The 20,332-nt window shown below is 39.5% G+C and overlaps 1 protein-coding gene across 1 annotated transcript in view; it reads left to right on the top strand.

Moving 5' to 3' along the window:
* Positions 1-20,332, top strand: part of Dnah3 (dynein, axonemal, heavy chain 3) — a 62,055-nt gene that overhangs the window by 21,037 nt on the left and 20,686 nt on the right. The window contains exons 29-57 of the mRNA XM_053751562.1: positions 57-258; positions 363-515; positions 773-996; positions 1,517-1,685; positions 1,975-2,080; positions 2,359-2,525; positions 2,794-2,908; positions 3,211-3,425; positions 3,651-3,857; positions 4,295-4,366; positions 4,542-4,685; positions 5,145-5,330; positions 6,324-6,437; positions 6,743-6,855; positions 7,524-7,704; positions 8,292-8,439; positions 9,605-9,693; positions 10,312-10,425; positions 10,839-10,964; positions 12,290-12,450; positions 12,816-12,959; positions 13,388-13,507; positions 14,339-14,504; positions 15,447-15,699; positions 16,176-16,302; positions 16,692-16,803; positions 17,585-17,698; positions 18,830-19,007; positions 19,771-19,875. Of these exons, the coding sequence (XP_053607537.1) occupies positions 57-258; positions 363-515; positions 773-996; positions 1,517-1,685; positions 1,975-2,080; positions 2,359-2,525; positions 2,794-2,908; positions 3,211-3,425; positions 3,651-3,857; positions 4,295-4,366; positions 4,542-4,685; positions 5,145-5,330; positions 6,324-6,437; positions 6,743-6,855; positions 7,524-7,704; positions 8,292-8,439; positions 9,605-9,693; positions 10,312-10,425; positions 10,839-10,964; positions 12,290-12,450; positions 12,816-12,959; positions 13,388-13,507; positions 14,339-14,504; positions 15,447-15,699; positions 16,176-16,302; positions 16,692-16,803; positions 17,585-17,698; positions 18,830-19,007; positions 19,771-19,875 (4,325 nt within the window). The remainder of the gene's footprint in view (positions 1-56; positions 259-362; positions 516-772; positions 997-1,516; positions 1,686-1,974; positions 2,081-2,358; positions 2,526-2,793; positions 2,909-3,210; positions 3,426-3,650; positions 3,858-4,294; positions 4,367-4,541; positions 4,686-5,144; positions 5,331-6,323; positions 6,438-6,742; positions 6,856-7,523; positions 7,705-8,291; positions 8,440-9,604; positions 9,694-10,311; positions 10,426-10,838; positions 10,965-12,289; positions 12,451-12,815; positions 12,960-13,387; positions 13,508-14,338; positions 14,505-15,446; positions 15,700-16,175; positions 16,303-16,691; positions 16,804-17,584; positions 17,699-18,829; positions 19,008-19,770; positions 19,876-20,332) is intronic.

Here is a 20,332-nt window from a genome sequence, read left to right as displayed (position 1 = left end):
ACAGACTATCGCATTTATGACACTAGTCTATAAGTATTTTTTTTATGTGTCCCCAGTCTAGCCCGCAAGATCGTGCAAGCCTACAAACTATGCTCGGAGCAGCTTTCTTCTCAGAACCACTACGACTACGGCATGCGCGCCGTGAAATCCGTACTATTGGCTTCTGGAGCATTGAAGAAGAATTATCCGGAGAAAGATGAAGCTCAGTTGGTGCTTAGGGCTATCATTGATGTCAATATGCCTAAGTTCTTATCACAGGTAAGGGAACTGTTTTTTTGCTTGTAGTCTTTTATTGCCAACAATTTTTGAATAAATGTTGGAATCTAACGTGCATTACTAAATAAAACAAAATGTATTTTCAGGACGTGCCCTTATTCGCGGGTATATATTCTGATCTGTTCCCTGGCGTGGAGATCCCTCAGCCTGATCGCGCTGAACTGCTAAAGTGCATCAAGATAGACTTGGACAAACGCAACCTGCAACCTACCGAGTGGTATCTTGAGAAGATTATTCAGGTATTAAAACACAAAACACCGATATCAATAATTGTTTATATGCTGCATTCGCTATATCTTACTTCAAATTCTATTTAGAAAATACTAGGTCAAGTAATAATGATAACTCTTTGCGCCATAGATGAGACTTAATATATTTAAGCGTGTGATGAGATGTCATGTCTATTACCAATAGTTCTTTCGAAGGATTTCTGAGAATCGGTTAAAAAGTATTCAATGCACATTTTTCATCAATACATCATATTCGTCTGACACAGATCTACGAAATGATGCTGGTCCGTCACGGCTTCATGGTGGTGGGTCCGCCGATGGGCGGCAAGACACAAGCTTACCAGTGTCTGGCAGACTCCCTGCGGGCGCTGCAGCTGATGAAGCCGCCTCCGAGACACAAGGAGTTCGGGGCCATCTACCGCATACTCAACCCGAAGGCTATCACCATGGGACAGCTGTACGGCTGCTTTGATCCTGCGTCTCACGAGTGGTATGTATACAAATGCTAGGGTCATCAGCGTCTAGCAGACTCTGTGCAGTATCGTCGGTGTCTAATCCCATTAAGGTGTGTTACCAGTGTCTATCAGACTCTCTGAGGGCGATGCAGTTGATAAAGTCGCCTCCGAGACACAAGTACGGCGCCAACTACATCCTTTATCCAGAGATCATACATAAATAAGGCACGGATGCTTTTAATGCGATTCGTTTACAATTTTTGTTTATTTTATCTTCGTTGAACATTAGTGGCAAGAATACTTATTACCTATGCAAAATTATTGTCCAGCCTAAATGTAAAGTTAAAAAATCTAATATTGGTTCCCTTTGTGGCCAGTCCTACCCTTGGCTACACTTACCCTCAATTGTACCAGTCTTCGACGTTAACTTTAAGCAACGCACAACAACGCAAAGTCCGCCGTTTTATGTAATAGGCGGCAGCCTATAGGTTAACGTTAACGTCAAAGTGACTGGTGCTATATTAAGTCTAAAACTAAAATTTGATTATTGCCAAGGTCTGACGGCGTCCTCGCCATAGCATTCCGAGAGTACGCGATGTCCGTGACCAGAGACCGCAAGTGGATCCTGTTCGACGGGCCCGTGGACGCCGTGTGGATCGAGAACATGAACACCGTTCTCGACGACAACAAGAAGCTGTGTCTCATGAGCGGGGAGATCATACAGGTTTGGTTCTAATACCTTTCCGTGCTTCCGAAGGCACGCCCTAAAAGGTAGAAAATGTAAAGATAATGATGACAATGTTGGAAGGATGTAGTGAAGGAAACTGAATAATTAGAAAATCGTCGATCTCTAACCTATATTCAATAATAATAGTACCTGCTGTGAAATTGCCGCTACTTCACCTGCGCTTTTAAAGCCGGCAGTAGACTTAGTTTCATCACACAATAAGTGGTGTATATCATATTATGTTGAATCAAGAATTTCGAATTTGAAAGTATAGCGTATCTTACAGATGACAAACAAAATGAACCTGATCTTTGAGCCGGCTGATTTAGAGTTCGCATCCCCGGCCACCGTGTCTCGCTGCGGCATGATATATATGGAACCTGAGCAACTAGGTAAAGACATAACATTGTCCGTAAACAGTTAGCGTCGGGTAGTTGTCACGTGTCTTTTGCTGTAACTCGCCAAAAAAAACATTACTACTGTTAACTTGGATTAATATACATATGTCAATTTGTATCGCCCGCGTAAATTTCTTCTCCATACTCCTAAATATATGTATACCAAATTTTAAGAAGATTGGTTGAGTAGATAAAACCTTTGTTTATTATCTTTCGCTTTTATAATATTTGTTAAAATTTGAATTTTGACCAACTCCTTTTATTATTCGCAGGTTGGCGCGCCTTCCTAGCATCATACAACACCCACCTCAGCAAGAAGCTGATCCCGGAGCAGTTCGACCTCTTCCAGGAGTTGATCGAGTGGCTCGTGCCTCCTGTCTTCGAGTTCCTCGCCAGGTGTCACCACTTTGTGTCCGTGGGGGAGATCCACCAGTTCTTTGTGAGTTTTTTTTTTACAATGTGATAATGAGGATTTCCTAATATTTTTCTTCTTGTCGATTGTGTCATTGTTAGCACTGGTGCCAGATTTTATTTAAGTCGCTCGACTCTTATTCTTCTTCGTCTACTCCTTCTCCCACTCTATTCAAGTCACTCGACACGCAAAGAAAAAGAGGAATGATTTGAATCGAAACTAATCGCCTACCATCAATTGTGCAGTTTGCTTGTTTCTCTTGCTAATAAAAAAATATGAATGCTTTTCTTCACAGTCATTGACCCGCTTATTCACTTGTATGCTGGAAGGTGAGACACAAGTCAGCACCATGTGGCTGCAGCATATCTTCGTCTTCGTCCTCATTTGGGGTCTCTGCCCCACTATGACTGGTAAACTCAACTATTTTATTATATAATAAACTACTTTAATACAACTATTTTAATATATAAAATCACCTCAATCATATAAACGAACACACTAGCATACCCATTTATAATTTTAATACGAATTTCATCTCAGACTAAGTTTTTCTTGTAAATGTTTTTTTGTTGAAATAATTAATTCTATTTTACATCATTGTCTTATTATGTTCTATATACAAAGCTTATTGCACTTTGATGATATAATAGGTACAACTTAATGCTAATAATTGTCTACCAGCTTCTATATCAATGCAACATGTTATATCCAGCGGACAGCCGCAAGCAATTCGATTCGTTCTTCCGCAAAATGCTGGAAGGAAACAACGCCGCATACCCGAAACCTAAGTCGTTCAAGCTGACCAAAAGTCAGCTGTTTGGAGAGAAGGACACGGTTTTCGACTACGTGTATGACAAGAGGAACAACGGCACCTGGATACCCTGGGTCGAGTTGGAGAAGGAAGTTCCTTTGCCGGCCAACGCCAAGGTAAAACTTTAAGTTTCTCTTTTTCTAATGAGTCTATATCGAGTGTGCTATCGCCAACATTGGTGTCAGATTTTAACTTAATAAAGATTTGAATCACAAAATGTCCTGAAACACTTGATTATTATCATTCATTGTCTTTCTCATCAGACAATTTTTTTCGATTGCTTCCCTGGCCATAGAGCTTTTGAGCCTATTAATGATGACATTTCTGTTTACTGACCCCAGGTGAACGACCTGATTATATTGACTAATGAGAACGCGTGTCTCCGCTTCTTCGTGACCAAGATGGTGAAGTCCAAGATTCCCATCTTGTTCGTGGGTCCGACCGGTACCGGGAAATCTTCACTAGTGCAGAACTTCCTGCTTTCCCTGCCAAAGGAGAGGTACATCACGAACACCATCAACTTCTCGGCCAGAACGACTGCTAACCAGGTGTGTAATTTAAAGATATTTTTTTCTTGTCGAGTGTGTTGTTACTAACACTGGTGTTTTATAGTTTTAGTAATTTCGTGCATAAGTCGTAAGAAAATGAGATAAAGTTGTATACGGAGATAAATTCTATGCCAGAGGATAGATAGAAATTGATGCTGTTCCACCGATAAGGACGACTTTCTTGATGATTGGCCTTGGCAGTTGAAAGGCAATAATAGCATTCCCAAAGAGTTACGTTAGCTTCACGTGGATTGAAAAGCATACAACGACTTTCTTGACACTATTAATGGAGTGGTGTATCATTGCGTTCTCCACTTCACACACAAGTTGATAATCAACCAGAGTGCAGGTTTCCTCGAGATGTTTTCTTTCACCGGAAACTTACTAATACTGAAGATACTAATACTATGAAGTACTAAAATGTAAATATATTTCAGACTCAAGACATTATAATGTCGAAAGTGGACAGAAGAAGAAAAGGAGTATTTGGACCTTCTATGGGGAAAAAGGTATATACATTCATATTTACTCTTTCTTGTCCTAACCTAGGCCCTTCTGGCATGATAGGCACCAACACTGTTAATTAAGAGGGCTTACACCTCAGGTTCTCCTTGAGTACTCCGATATCGGACCACTGTTTCATCTAATAGATTTATGATTAACAAATCATCCTTCTATTAACAGTGCGTGCTATTCGTGGACGATCTGAGCATGCCCCAGAAGGAGGTGTACGGGGCGCAGCCTCCGCTGGAGCTCATCAGACAGTGGATCGACCACGGCCACTGGTACGACCTCAAAGAGATGGTGAGGCAGGAAGTGGTGGATGTCGTGAGTTATCATCAGTTCTAATTATCTTTTTCTAAGTAACACTTTTTCTTAGCGTGCCGACTCGGTTAATTATATTGATGAAGACCAATGCATAATTGTGTGATTAGTAATACTTATGTGATTGCTATTCAAGACAACAATACACGCAAAATTAAGACACCAGATTGTTCATAACGTAAATTTAAGCTAATACGGTGGTTGATAGAAGATAGGCCCTGCTATTCCCTTTAATATATATTTCTATAGAAATAAGTAGCCCGCCCGTCCCGGCTTCGCTCGGGTAAAAACATAATAAATTATACACCTAAACCTTCCTCAGGAACCTATTGGTGAAAACCTTATGAAAATCCAGTAGTTTTTGAATTTATTGCGAACAGATAGACGCGGCAGAGGACTGTGTTTTATAACACGTAAGGATAAGGATGTTGTGTACATAAATTAATAACTAAATATTTCCAGCTATTCGTGTCCGCCATGTTGCCCCCCGGAGGTGGGTCGAACCTGATCTCCTCTCGTCTCACGCGCCACATGATCCTGGTGACGCTGGACTCCTTCGAAGACAACACCTTGAACAAGATCTTCTGCACCATCATGGACTGGCATATGGCTAAGGGCTTCAACGACACGCTCGTCAGGGCCGGCAAGGTAGGCACGATAGGGTTAATTTATTTTAAGAAAATTAATGAGCAAAATACAATTACATAACGCGAAACGGGATGGAAAACTAAGCACCCTATAGATGGTTGAATATATTATATATTACAAAGTTGTTAAATAATGGCTGTAGTTATTAAATATGGTATGTTTATTACTAACATTCAAGTTTTAGTTTTAATTCAAGTTTTTGTATTACTAACAGTATGGACTGTGCCTGAAATAAACGCATTTTATTTTATTTTAATTTTTATAGTAGTTTATCTGTCCCGAGAGCCGAAACACAAGGTGTTTGGGTACTGACTTGATGGCAGCTTCCTACGAATCCATTCAATTCGCTCAGTAGTTCTGATAAGAAAAAAAAAGCAGTGTAGCATTTCGTTTCTGCCACCCACACGAATCATTAGGAGGGAGTTGTGTAAAGATGAAGAAGAGATGACTGAGATCATCATCATATCGAGTGTGTTATTGCTAACACTGGTGTCAGATTTTATTCAAGTCGCCTAAAGCCATATGACATGACTTTTACGACTACTTACCGCCATCTAGTGGCAGGTAGTCGCATACACACTGGGAAACTGAACTGTCCACCAGTGTGCCGGTTTCCTGACGATGTTTTCCTTCACCGGAAGCAAGTGGTGGTCTATGAAAAGTACGCCCGCCTGTGGATCGAAAGTTCAGATTCATATTCTACTCGTGCCATATTAGTTTGTATACCAATCTGACTCATGTATAGTAGTTTTCATCGTCCACCACTTGCTTCCGGTGAAGGGAAACATCGTGAGGAAATCTGCACACTGGTTGATTCTTATTAACTTGTGTGTGAAATGGAGAAGGCAATGGCACACCACTCCATTAATAATGCCAAGAAAGTTGTTGTGTGTGTTTTATTCCACGTAATGACCACGACCCTCAGCCATGAGGAATACGACTATGAAGAAGTGAATATCAGAAAGTAAATAAGATGGTTGTGCCCACATTTAGGCGGTGGTTTCCGCAACCATGGAGGTGTACAAGTCGGTGACCCTTTCATTCCTGCCCACCCCCAGCAAGTGTCACTACCTCTTCAATTTGCGGGACTTTGCAAGAGTCATCAAGGTATTTTTACATTACATATATTCAACTTCGACGACGACCCCGGTGGCGCAGTGGTAAAGTTCTTGCCATTAAACCGAGAAGTCCCGGGTTCGATCCCCGGTCGGGTCATGATGGAAAACGATCTTTTTCTGATTGGTCCGGGTCTTGGATGTTTATCTATATATGTATTTGTTATAAAATATAGTATCGTTGAGTTAGTATCCCATAACACAAGTCTCGAACTTACTTCGGGGTTTGCTCAATCTGTGTGATTTGTCCTATTATATATTTATATATTTATTTATATTTATTTTTGTTGAACGTAGGGCGTTCTGCTGGTGCCCTCCACTCACCTGAAGGAGATCAACAAATTGGTGTTGCTGTGGGTACACGAGACGTACCGCGTCTTCTGTGACCGGCTTATCGACGAGAGTGACAGGTACATTCATACACATACTGGCGACTTTAATATTATTCATTTTCTTAGCGTCTCGTTATGGTGACCGTATTTATTACGAATGTAATGGCAGCTGACCTGGCGGCTCAGAGAAAAACGCAAATATAAATCAGTCTTAAGCTTATTGTAATAAGATTCATTTTCAAGTGATAGCGAAGTATGCAACAAGAAAATCTGGAGACAGATATCCCTCTTCCGAAATGGGGAGATACCGAAGGGCTCAGTTATTTAAAGTGAAATTTTATTTTTATATTAGACTAGCTGTTTCCCGCGTCTTCGCCCGCGTAAATTCCGGGATGAAAGGAACCCTATGTCCTTCTCCGTACTTCAAATTATGCATGTAAAATTTCAAGAAGATTGGTCGAGTGGATAAAGCTTGAAGTTATAACAGATAAATAAACAAACTTTGTTTCGCATTTCTAATATTAGTTAGGATAAGGAATATATGTATATATATATTAAAAGTATATAATGATATGTAAGGATGAAATAAAGTAGTAATTAAATCTCATTATCTATATAGGGTGATTTCTAAGATAGTTTTATTATGGTTTTAACCGAGCGAAGCCGGGACAGCCTGCTAGTATGTATATATTTTATCTTTTAAGTCAAGTGGCCAATTGTGTTGAAAGTATTTGATAACTCGACAGACAGAAGCTGTTCGAGCTGGTGTACAAGGCGGTGTACGCCAACTACCGCGTGCACATGGACCAGGTGCTCACCGAGACCGGCTATGTGCCCGAGGGGGAGAAGCTGAACAGGTCCCACCCCGCCAACATCTTCTTCGGGAACTATATGGAGCCTGATGCTGACCCCAAGATTTACGACCAGGTTAGTCGGATATTGCAGGTGTTTTTATCCTGAAACCTAGACCTTCTCGGTAACGTTTTAACGTCTAGTTTTAAAGATATATTTGTCAAAGCTAGAAACTACGAGAGTTTTGTAATGATCACTGCTTAGAAGAAATGCCTAAATAAACTATAATATATATAATAATTGCACATCTTTATCGAGGACTAGTTTCTGCCCGCAGCTTCGCCCGCGTTAGTTTTCCGGGATGAAAGGTACCCTATGCCTTTCTCCATACTTCAAACTACATGTATGCAAAATTTTAAGAAGATTGTTAAGTAGATAGAGCGTGAAGACGTAACAAACAAACAATCGTACAAACAAACTTACTCACACATTTATAATATTACTTTTGCCCAGCAGTGGGACCTGAGAGCTACATAAAAAGATATTAGTTAGGATAAAATAAGTTAAAAATAACGCCAAGCATTGCTGATCTGAATACTTGCCTAATGGAGTGTCTCTGTGAGCTTTATATTAATTGTAGGGATATAAGGATAATTTTATATTTGCAATATGCCTTTACAGTACATAAATGCATCAGTGTGCCTTATCAATATTCTATCCAGGTGATAGATCTGGAGGACATGGCGCTGAAGATGGAGTACTACCTGGACGAGTATAATGTGGTGTCTTCCTCACCCATGGCGCTTGTGATGTTCCGATATGCGCTCGATCACATATCTAGGAGTGCGCGCGTGCTTCTACAGGATAATGGTACGATATAATTATCTTTTTTGTACCAAAAATTAAATACACGGTACTTACTTATAAATATAAATATATTAGAACAAATCACACAGATTGAGCTAGCCCCAAAGTAAGTTCGAGACTTGTATTGTGGGATACTAACTCAACGATACTATATTTTATAACAAATACATATATAGATAAACATCCAAGACCCGGGCTAATCAGAAAAAGATTATTTTCCATCATGACCCGACCGAGGATCGAACCCGGAACCTCTCGGTTCAGAGGCAAGCACTTTACCACTGCGCCACCGAGGTCGTCAACTTTGCTAATTGTACTTGTACTTGGATAGTTCGTTCTCTTTATACTCAAAAGTACTCACTTTATTATTAACATGCTTTTATTAAGTCAACTTGTAGGTATGTAAATAACTATGTAATGCCATCTAAGGTAACTAATTTAACCATTTTCCAAGAATCGTAGCGTCATTAAAATTGTCAGCTGTGTATGTATGTAGTTTTGATGACAATACAATAATATGGTACTGACGAACTTTTATGATCAGCGACAAGCTTTTATGATCATATAAATTGTGTATAATGAGGTTATAAGTTGATAGTTACATTGGATATTAGGATGGATTATTGGAGGCATATTGGATTTCGAATTACGTCATATTATTTTTCGAGTTACTCTCAAGCCCTTTCATTTGATACCCATATTGTAGAAATGCATTAAAAATAACTATTTCGCCATCTTGGATGGTCCGCCATATTGGATTTCGAATGACGTCACGCTTATCATTTATTGTCATCCAAACTAAACGTGTATACAAAATTTCAGCTCAATCGGTTGAAGATATCTGCCTCAAAATTGACCCGAACAAACAAACAATCATACGTACACACATTGCAAGTTAAATAAAAGCTTTTAATAATATGGTACCGACGAACTGATCTGATGATGGAGCCAGAAGATATGAACTGTAACTTCATGATGGAACATTGACGTGTTTGAAAGTTGTTGTAATGAACTTTGACCGCGTTACGTGCACTTATAAAAGCGTGTTTCTCTAGTGCTTTTTAAACTATTTTATTTTGTACTACTGACCAGGCAAACATCCTAATTTTTATTCTTTCACACGTTGTACCAAACTTGAACCATACTAAGTAACCCTTTTTCGTTTCAGGCAACCTATTGCTTGTGGGAGTCGGAGGTAGCGGTCGAAGTAGTGCCGTCAAACTGGCTGCCAGCATTCTTGAGATGAACGTCATTCAGGTAACACATTGGTGCCGTGGTGGTCCAGTGGTTGAGGACCCTGGTTCTAGTCCTGCTGGTGTCACATGACCTGACTGGATCTTCTAGTGAAATTATCGTGGGGAATCCTACACACTGGTTGATTGTTTAGTTCACAAATGTCTATGAGTTGTATTGTCACCCCATGAAGATATTCGTAAAAGACATGTCAGATGCCTTAACGCGACTTGAACGTAATGTGACACCAGTGTTAACAATACACTCTATAATCGAAAATATACTTAAGTTTTGAGATACATTGTGTTCTAGAGAGAGTAAAATCTGGTATTAATTTCAAGGCGCGAAGTTAGTAATGAAAATTAATATACAGCCTTAGGACGCGGCTCCATTGCTCCATACAACTTGACGATGCAACGCGTCGCTGCTCCGTTGTTTTACATAGTTTTCAACATTGACATGCGACGAAACTGCACATATTTTCGCGTTCTGTGCCGATCCCGTCGACAGACGTAAACGCAACGGAGGATGACGGATCAATGGAGCCACGTCTGCTACAAATTATAAGATGCGAGGGTATTTCATTCACAGAAAATTTGTGGCTTTTTATATTTATACGTTTAACATTATCTCGTCACACAGATCGAGATATCCCGTGTGTACGGTCAGAACGAATGGCGAGACGACATCCGCAAAATGTTGATGAAAGCTGGTATTATTGGGAAGCCTATGGTGTTCCTCTTCGCTGATAACCAGGTGAGGCCTGCCGCAGGGAGGGAATGCACGTTTAATAGAAAAGGAAGGTCGTCCTACATCTCTTTCTTTTAAATTCTTGCATCCCTTTCTGTAGTCTCTTAAATCTAAGTCTTAAGGCTTCTCCTCACCCATCTGAGTGTTTGTCGGTTTCTGCCGCTGCCGCAGAGCGCCAGTATTGTTCACTAGAGAGTGGAAAGTATTCTTCTAATGTGTTTATTGAATATACTTGTCACACATACTTTTTGAACTAAATTTAAATAATGAAAAAAATCTGATCATGGGTGCTTTATGCTTATACATAAAAAAAAACAGAACTCGCTATCCTGAATTATTCGACTCGCGTATATCGCGCACGTGCGTCATGCGTACCAATACCAAATACTTTTTTCTTTTATCTCCTGTTTTTCCTTTAGATAATGTACGAAGGCATGGTGGAAGATATCAATATGCTGCTGAACACGGGAGACATTCCCAATCTGTACGGCATGGAGGAGAAGGTGGAGATCCTGGACAAGATGCAGACGGCTGCCAGAGAGTCGGTGAGACTGGACAATTTATTTTCTACATTTTTGGTGTCACCGCTTGCTGATACATACTTCATACTACTAAAAGCCTATATGAAAAATATAGACAGATTTCAAAATTGTGTTTCACGAGTGTTGGATAAGCCTGACAAATAAGATTAGGCAGATTTCTATATCTAATAGTTAGTTTATCTGTCAGTCATCATCATCAGCCAACCCTTGTGAACCGTGAGTTCCCGGGTTCGAACCCCGGTCGGATCATGATGGAAAATGATCTTTTTCTGATTGGCCCGGTCTTGGATGTTTATCGATATATGTATTTGTTATAAAATATAGTATCGTTCAGTTTGTATCCCGTAACACAAGTCTCGAATTTACTTTGGGGCTAGCTCAATCTCTGTGATTTGTCCTAATATATTATTATTTACTTATCCCACTCTATGTGAGTTAATACTTTAGTGTATCTGTCAGTATTTATGTAATTGTCAGATCAATTAATATGACGTTGTTTATCAGAAAGTGATGAGACGGGCTATTCATATTATATTTATTACAGTAATTTTTACTAAACTTTAGACTGATTGAAAATTTGAATTCTTACACGCTTCCTTTTATTGGATTATCTGACGTAAGTACGGATTTTGCTTAAACGATTGTCTATTTCCACAACTTATCTGCTGGTGTAATAAATTAATACACTTTAATCCGAAGTTAGGATGGCGTGAGCTTTATGAGAGACGATAAGCAGCGGGGCTACCACAAACTTTTCGCACGAATCCAGTCATACTGAAAGATTTATGCAGACAACGACAAATTTTTTTTGGAAATTTATCATATACATAATTTTACAGCGCTGTAAAACTTCCATATAACCTGAGAAGTGGTCTATGGTTGATAGTTACTGATCAACCATAGACCACTTCTCAGGTTAAGTTAGAAACCATCCATCATTTTGACGGAACTTGACGGGGACATTGAACCTCAACTACAGTTAGTTTATCAGTTCCGGCGCTGTACTAAACTATGGATACTTTGTGGTATTTCCTATAATAAGGTTCGACATTGGGGCTTTCAAAGAGTCTATCGCTTTCTCACAAAGTCATCAATGCCTCGGTTTGCCGGTGTCCATGGGCTGCGGTCTTTGCTTACCATCAGGCAACACACATGCTCGTTTGTCCACTATGCTATAAAATTGTCTATCTGACCTTTACATAAGAGTTGATCACATTTACATATGTATAAATAGTTAACTAGCATACAGTTGTTTTAAAAATTATGTCTGTTAATCTGTATGTGTCTATAAATACAATGAAATAATATACATATGCTTTCGTATCCAGGGTCGCAAGATGGAGACGACTCCTCTAGCGATGTTCGGGTTCTACGTAGAGCGAGTGAAAGCTAACCTGCGCATAGTGCTGGCTCTGTCTCCCATCGGGGACTCGTTCCGCAACCGCCTGCGCATGTTCCCGTCGCTCATCAACTGCTGCACCATAGACTGGTAACCCTGTGTTATCGTCTTGAGTAAAAATGTCCATTATGTTGACAGTACCCGTTCAGAATTTATCTTAACAAGCACCTTTTCATGTCGAATTCTAAATTAATTAATATTTATCAAATCTACAGACTGCTAAAGCATAGGACGACCTCATAAATACAAAATATACCTATGAGAATCGAGTTGATCAGCTCACCGCCGCACCAGTGCATAATTTGTTTGAATAATATTTATTTGCACCATACATTTACATTTGTATGACACTAGTGTTTGATTCGATGTTTTACGTCACACCCGTTGACTTCAATAAGAATTCAATTTCTCACGTTAGTTTTAATCAGGCTATTAAAACTTTTTGTCATTCGCAGGTTCACGGCGTGGCCGCCAGAGGCGCTGGAGCGCGTAGCTTCAATGTTCATCTCCAAGATGGCGCAGGTCGATGATAATTTGAGGGAGAGCTGTGTAGAAATGTGCCAGCTTTTCCACACTAGTGTCGTCACGCTCAGCGATAGGTAAAATAATTATAATAATAGTATTTATTGTATCATAAATAGATAACAGATTGATGTATAAACATGGTTTTATCGCTATCGCAATCTGTTGTTTGCAACCTGATAGTAAGTAATCAATCATTAAAGCTGGGAATGCGATATCCGGGTCGAAGGACCAGAATGTTCAGTAGTGGTGAGCTATACGCGTAAAATTAGTAAGCGTAAAAAGGGTAATTAAAAAATTGTATATAAATAGAATAAAATCATTTATTTGCCAGGTTTACATAGATCTGAAGTCGACTGTAACCAGCCTGCACGCAGCCGCGCTAATATTAATAATAAATAATACATTAATTGAAAACAATACTATAGTAATAAAATTTAAATGTTTATTATATGTTTTTATTTTTGAGGAGGAAAATGGTAAACAAAATTATATCTAATTTCAGATTCTATGCAGAGCAGAAGAGGAAGGTGTACGTGACCCCGACGAGCTACCTGGAGCTGATCAAGGCCTTCCAGAGTCTGTACGCCATGAAGGTCGACCAGATCACCAGGGCCAGGATACGGTGAGTACTTCTTGTGAAACTAAGGACGAATAGTCTAATAAACTCATAGGGTTCTAGCAATATAATCGCAATACAAATTGTTGCGGCCAATTCCTGGCAACACCGAACCCGGCCGGATCGGTGGGAGGCGTCCCGACGGATATTCGACTTCTATATATATCTTATTCGACTTCCGGTAGATCCTTGCTCTTGTTATGCTTTTTATACATAATGAGATAATATAAATTATTTTCTATAACGCATCGCCCCATTTATTATACAGTTTAAAACATCACATTCATCTTTTCAGGCCTCAGCGCTAAATATAAAATGTATATAATATATACACCACGCAAGGCTCACTATCTTAATTATCTTGCCTTGCAAGCTTTTAGTTATCATGCCCAGGGTTGTCACAAAATACAAAAGACACAAATTTTCTGACAGCCCTGACTGCATTATCAAATTATGCTTGTCGATGAAGAAATGTACATTACTAAGTAATATTAAGTTTCTCTGTTAGTCAATATCTGTATATTCTTATGAGAAATAAATTCTTTAAACTTGTGAATCTTATTATAATGTGGTTTCGTTTCGTTTCGTAATGTGGTTTCGTCGTTCGTTCGTTTGACGACGACGAAAGTGCTTGCCTCTGAACCGAGAGGTCCAGGGTTTTTCTGATTGGCCCGGGTCTTGGATGTTTATCTATATATGTATTTGTTATAAAATATAGTATCGTTGAGTTAGTATCCCATAACACAAGTCTCGAACTTACTTTGGGGCTAGCTCAATCTGTGTGATTTGTCCTAATATATTTATTTATATATTTATTTATTTATTCGTTTTGACCAGATACGAGACAGGTCTGGAGCAGCTGGACTTCGCCGCTGGCCAAGTGGCCGTGATGCAGCAGAACCTTCGCGACCTACAGCCGCTGCTGGTGGAGACTTCCGACAAGACCGAGAAGCTCATGATCAAGATCGAGCAGGACACGGTGGTCGTCGAGAAACAGAAGGAGGTTAGTTTTCTTGACTGCTTGGTCCACTGCATGTGTTTATTTTGTTAATAAAACGGAATTTTGAAGAACTACTACATTACACAGATACAGATTTCTAATTAAATTAAGGCCAAGCAATTGAATTCATATTCACTGAGATTTATCAGTCCGTCGTGATCCAAGAACTAAACTAATGATAATTATACCGCGCCAGATTAAATTTACAGAACTTGTGATAGAAAGAGTGACTTTCTCCGTTAACTTTAACGTGCGCAGAAAAACGAAAAGCACGCCATTTTGTTTAAACGTCAGCGGCGCGCCGGTGAAAATTATTATCAAATTAGACGGCGCAACTAAGTGCTGCAAAACATATTTATATTTTAACATCTATAAGTTAATGAGTTATTTTATGATAGACTAGCGGCCCGTCCCGGCTTCGCTCGAGTAAAACAAAAGTAAATTGTACCTATACATAAACTTTCCTCAGGAATCATACTATCTATTTTAAAAAATCCGCATTAAAATCCATTGCGTAGTTTTAAAGATCGAAGTATACAATAAGGTCAGACAGCGGAAAGCGACTTTGTATTATATTATGTAGTGATTCATAATAGCGTAGCGGTGGTGGCTTAAGACGCCCGCCTGTGGATCGAAAGGTCTTAGGTTCGTATCCTACTCGTGCCATATTAGTTTGTATACCAAACTGACTCACATATAGTACTTTCATAGATCACCACTCGCTTCCGGTGAAGGAAAATATCGTGAGGAAACCTGCACACTGGTGGACAGTTTCACTAGTATATTCACTAGTATGCATGCGAGTACCTGCCACTAGATGGCGGTAAATAGTCGTAAGTCATGTCAGATGTCTTTAGGCGACTGGAATAAAATCTGACACCGCGTGTTAGCACTAACACACTATGATGATGATTAATAAATTTGAACCTTGAATGACAACACAAGATCGTGGGAGCGGACGAGGCGCTGGCGAACGAGGCGGCGGCGGCGGCGCAGGCGATCAAGGACGACTGCGAGTCGGACCTGGCGGAGGCGGTGCCGGCGCTGGAGGCGGCGCTGGACGCGCTCAACACGCTGAAGCCGGCCGACATCACACTCGTCAAGTCCATGAAGAACCCGCCCGCCGGCGTCAAGCTTGTGATGGAGGCCGTCTGCGTCATGAAGGGCATCAAGGGTGATAGGAAGATGGACGCTAACGGTAAAAACTTCAAACGGACATGATTTAATTGTCATGGTTGAATGTGTAGTTCCTATTCTAGAATAGGGTCGCTCTATATCTTCACGTGGATTGACGACGACATAGCACAGAATTATTTACTGTCAGGCAATTATTATTGCCTGACAGTAAATGTCGTCTGACGTCTACCCTGACGTCCTTGGGCAGTATTCCATTAGTAGACTTCGGGCAGGCGGTTGTGATGCGAGAGGCGAATCTTCAAAATTTTAAGGTTTATTTTTTCGCTGAGCTTGGGTTTCGCGACGTCACAGTCGTGAATGCAAACAAAAACAATGGAAGATACAACATAAGAAAATAGAACAGTATAATAAATTGTAAATAAATATTTTTTATCAGCCTACAGTGTGAGCCTAAAGTCAGCCGCAGTAGACTTAATAAATTTTCCTAAGTTGAATAATTTTGAATTTGAATGTAAATACAAGCAATAATGAATTCAGGCAAACCATTTGACGACTTCTGGGGCCCCTCGCAGAAGATGCTGGGAGACATGAAGTTCCTGGAGTCCCTCAAGAACTATGACAAGGACAACATCCCGCCTGCCACCATGAAGAAAATCAGGGACAAGTTTGTATATTTCTTATCTGTACTTCCATATTAATGTTACAAATTCAGCGGAAGTCTGTCTGTCACGCTTACACGCTTGGACGATTTTAATTTGGTATGCATATACTTTTTTCTAAGCTCTACCCTCCAGTAACCAGAAATGGCGGTTAAACCTTGTATGACGAACGCATCCGATGCAATTGCCGCGAGCGGAGCTGCGAGAAACAGTTACATCATTAATAAAAATAAATAATATTTCAAAATTCATCCTCTAAGGGGGTGAAAAGTGGGTTCAAAGTTTGTACGGGGAAACCAGATTAGTACTCTAAATATTTCACTGAAGGGAAAATCACGCGGGCGAAGCCGCCGGCAAAAGCTAGTTATTCATAAACGTAATTACGTGTATACAGGTACATCCCGGACCGCGAGTTCGACCCGGTAGTGATAGCGAAGGTGTCTTCCGCGTGCGAGGGGCTTTGCCGGTGGGTGAGGGCCATGGACGTGTACGACAGAGTCATCAAGGTGACTGCTTTCATATCCATATACAGGGTTACTGGTCACTGGTATCTGACGCATAACCTTCCAAAGGCGCATAAGGTACATAGATACTAACATCTTTTGTTAAATAAATAAATACAAAAATTAAAAAAATATATATTTTGTATTTTTTTTAGGATACTAACATCTTTTGTTAAATAAATAAATACAAAAATTAAAAAAATATATATTTTGTATTTTTTTTAGTTTTAATGTCGTTTCTATAAAAATTTAACTCTATGTTCGATTTCGCTACATAACGCTACTGTACTGTCTCGCGTTGCTTGGCTATTACATAGAGTTAAGATGTGTAGAATCGCGATCTTTAGTTTTTGCGTTTGATACCAGTAACCCTGTATAACGACCTGAGCATAGTATATCATATAAATTTGTTATACTTTGTAAGGTTTTTCTCTGTAAGCTTACACTATATGGAAAATGGATCGTATATGTCAAGCGAAAACAAGTAGGCAACAGGCGTGCGGCCCACCCGACGGCACGTGATGGCACTTCTTAATAAAATTTGTTACAAAATTTTTGTTTTTTATAATGATTTAATTTTATTTTTATAATTTCATACTTTTTGAAAATTGACTTTCCATGTTTAAATCTCCGTATTTAGATCCAGCTGCATTGTTGTTGCGGGTTATCACACGTCTGTGAATTATCGTAATGTGAATTTGAATTCTGCGAATTGTCCTAGATATATCTATTTTAAATCTAGTTTATAAATTATATTTTTACAATTTTCCACTACGCTATTCAGGTGGTAGCGCCGAAGAAGGCGGCGTTGGCAGAAGCAGAAGGCGAGCTGCAGATGCAGATGAACACGCTGAACGAGAAGAGGGCCATGCTACAAGGCGTTCTGGACAAGCTACAGGTACGTATCACTGTCCAGAGACTGGCCAGTGACTTGACTTTGACGACCTCGGTGGCGCAGTGGTAAAGTTCTTGCCACTGAACCGAGAGGTCCCGGGTTCGATCCCCGGTCGGGTCATAATGGAAAACGATCTTTTTCTGATTGGCCCGGGTCTTGGATGTTTATCTATATATGTATTTGTTACAAAATATAGTATCGTTGAGTTAGTATCCCATAACACAAGTCTCGAACTTACCTTAGGGCTAGCTCAATCTGTGTGGTTTGTCCTAATATATTTATTAATATATTTATTATTTATAGTGACTTTGACTAATGTTATATTCTTTTATTTGTTTTGTTTGTAATGTCTTTATTGTACAAAGAACACACGTTCAAAGTAAATACCTATACTAGTTGTTCGCCACGAACTTAGACGTCGCGAACACAATATTTCGATGAGTTTTTCCAAATTTGTGATTATTTCCAAAACGACTGAATCGATTTTGATGAACCACGAACTTCAAAATTCAATTGGCATATCCTACATACCTTTTAAATATCATCAAAATCGGACCAATGTTTCGAAAGTTATTGCGTTACAAACATATATTCATACATACAAAAAATGTATTTTTGCCCCAAGTAAAATATTAGACGAAGTAAGATGTAAAGTAGGTAAATATACAATTGCAATTCCATAAAAGGATATATTCCAGTTAACCAGCGATAGTTCAATTCGGTACCGTCCCGATTATTGTCTGTGTAATCAAATTTAAGAAGTTAAATTTAACCTTATTGAGCTTTGTCTACAGAGTTGAAAATTTCCACGTCGCGTCAGTTCGCATGACAATGCATTATTATGATAAGCATGACCTGATGGTGCATCCAGAAACGGCTACCGGCGATGGAACTCCTCAACGGTTTACTGCACAGACATTATCACCGTTATCTATCAAATAAGGATGTCGACGTCCTTATACGACGACAACATAAATGAAAGAAAGCTTGGGCCTGGGCTCCGAAGCTCAACGCTCATGCAGATGAGATGAGACAGAGAGAAAGAAACTCACATACATACAAACATGAACCCTGAAAACATTGCTATATTTTGGGACAAATGTGTAAAATACTAACTAATAATAATTTCCTCAGGCGTTGAACGACGAGTTCGCGGAGATGACCCGCAAGAAGAAGGGTCTAGAAGATGAGATAGAACTATGCTCCACAAAGTTGTCGCGAGCGGAACAGCTGATTGGAGGTCTGGGGGGTGAGAAGGCGCGATGGACAGAGCTAGCCATACAATTACAAGATCTTCTGGATAATATCATAGGTATTATACTTCTTGTTGACTACCTCCATGGCGTAGTGGATGTACTGAATTCGATTCCCAGTGCGGGCAAATATTTGTATGAATCGTCACAAATATAAATATGTTTGTGGTTCTGGCCATTTCTATGTATGTATCTTATGTCCATCCGAGCCGCAATACAAGCTTATTGTTTAGTGTGGACCGTTGTGTTTTATTTATTTATTTATTACTAGGGCTTCGCTCCCGCGGGAATTCTGAGATAAAATATAGCCTATAGCAATCTTGGATAATGTACCTTTCTAATGGTGAAAGAATTTTTGAAATCAGTTCGGCAGTTTCGGAGATTACCCGCCTCAAACCTACGAGGGTGAATTTCACGACTGTTTGAACGCGGCGTGTAGCGTTTCATTAGTGTCCCATATTTTTTTTAATAACGAATATATTTTTTAAAATTAAACATTTAGAAAATTAACATTGTACCAGTACTTTACTTATTTATAAAATAGGATAGTTTAATTGATTACTGTGTATGGCACAATTTAATAAACACAAATGACAGCCCACGGCGGCGTTCAAAACGCTCATGAAATTCACCCACAAACTCACAAAGTTTTTAATAATAGTATATTATTATTATACTATTATTATAAAGTTATATATACGAAAAACTTAACAGTAATAATGTATTGCTATGTTATAGTGACCTCTTTCAATCATTTGAAGGTTTTTTCGTTTCTATGTCTGCATAGATCATCGGTTTCCTTACACTGATGATGAATTCCAGGTGATGTGCTGCTATCGGCTGGCTTCATCGCTTACCTAGGGCCATACACGGTCAACTACAGGAGGGAGGTGCTGTTGCTGTGGAATACGAGGACCAGCAACCTTAGTGAGTACTATACCTCACTCTTCCTCACTCTCATAGAGCCTTCTCCCGGTTCCTTCTCCATCTCCACTTCGCACGTTTCGGTATCCCTAGTTACGTCTATTGGCACGTATATCATCCTTGACGACATCAAGCTAACATTTCTTGGGTTTGCCCCCAGGTGTGAGCGGCATAGCCAGACATTTGTTTCCTACGTAATTTGCAGAGTGACTACTATATCTCATAGGATTCAAATTTAAAGTGTTTTTTTTTGTTGAAGTTTATTGTGCTGCTTCTTCTCCTGGGTTTTAGAAGGCGGTAGTAGACTTGATTTTAAGTAAATTATGACGTCAATAATTGATGAAGATATAAAATAGATGTAGAACTTGTGTAACTCATGTCTGATAAAAATAAACAAGTTATTGTTATTGTGTATATAACCCGAAGAGGAATAAATAATTTTAAATTTCAATGTACAAGT

Source organism: Plodia interpunctella, chromosome 11 (assembly GCF_027563975.2).
Source record: "Plodia interpunctella isolate USDA-ARS_2022_Savannah chromosome 11, ilPloInte3.2, whole genome shotgun sequence".
In the NCBI taxonomy this organism is placed as follows: domain Eukaryota; kingdom Metazoa; phylum Arthropoda; class Insecta; order Lepidoptera; family Pyralidae; genus Plodia; species Plodia interpunctella.
This window is presented reverse-complemented; position numbering and strand designations above follow the sequence as displayed.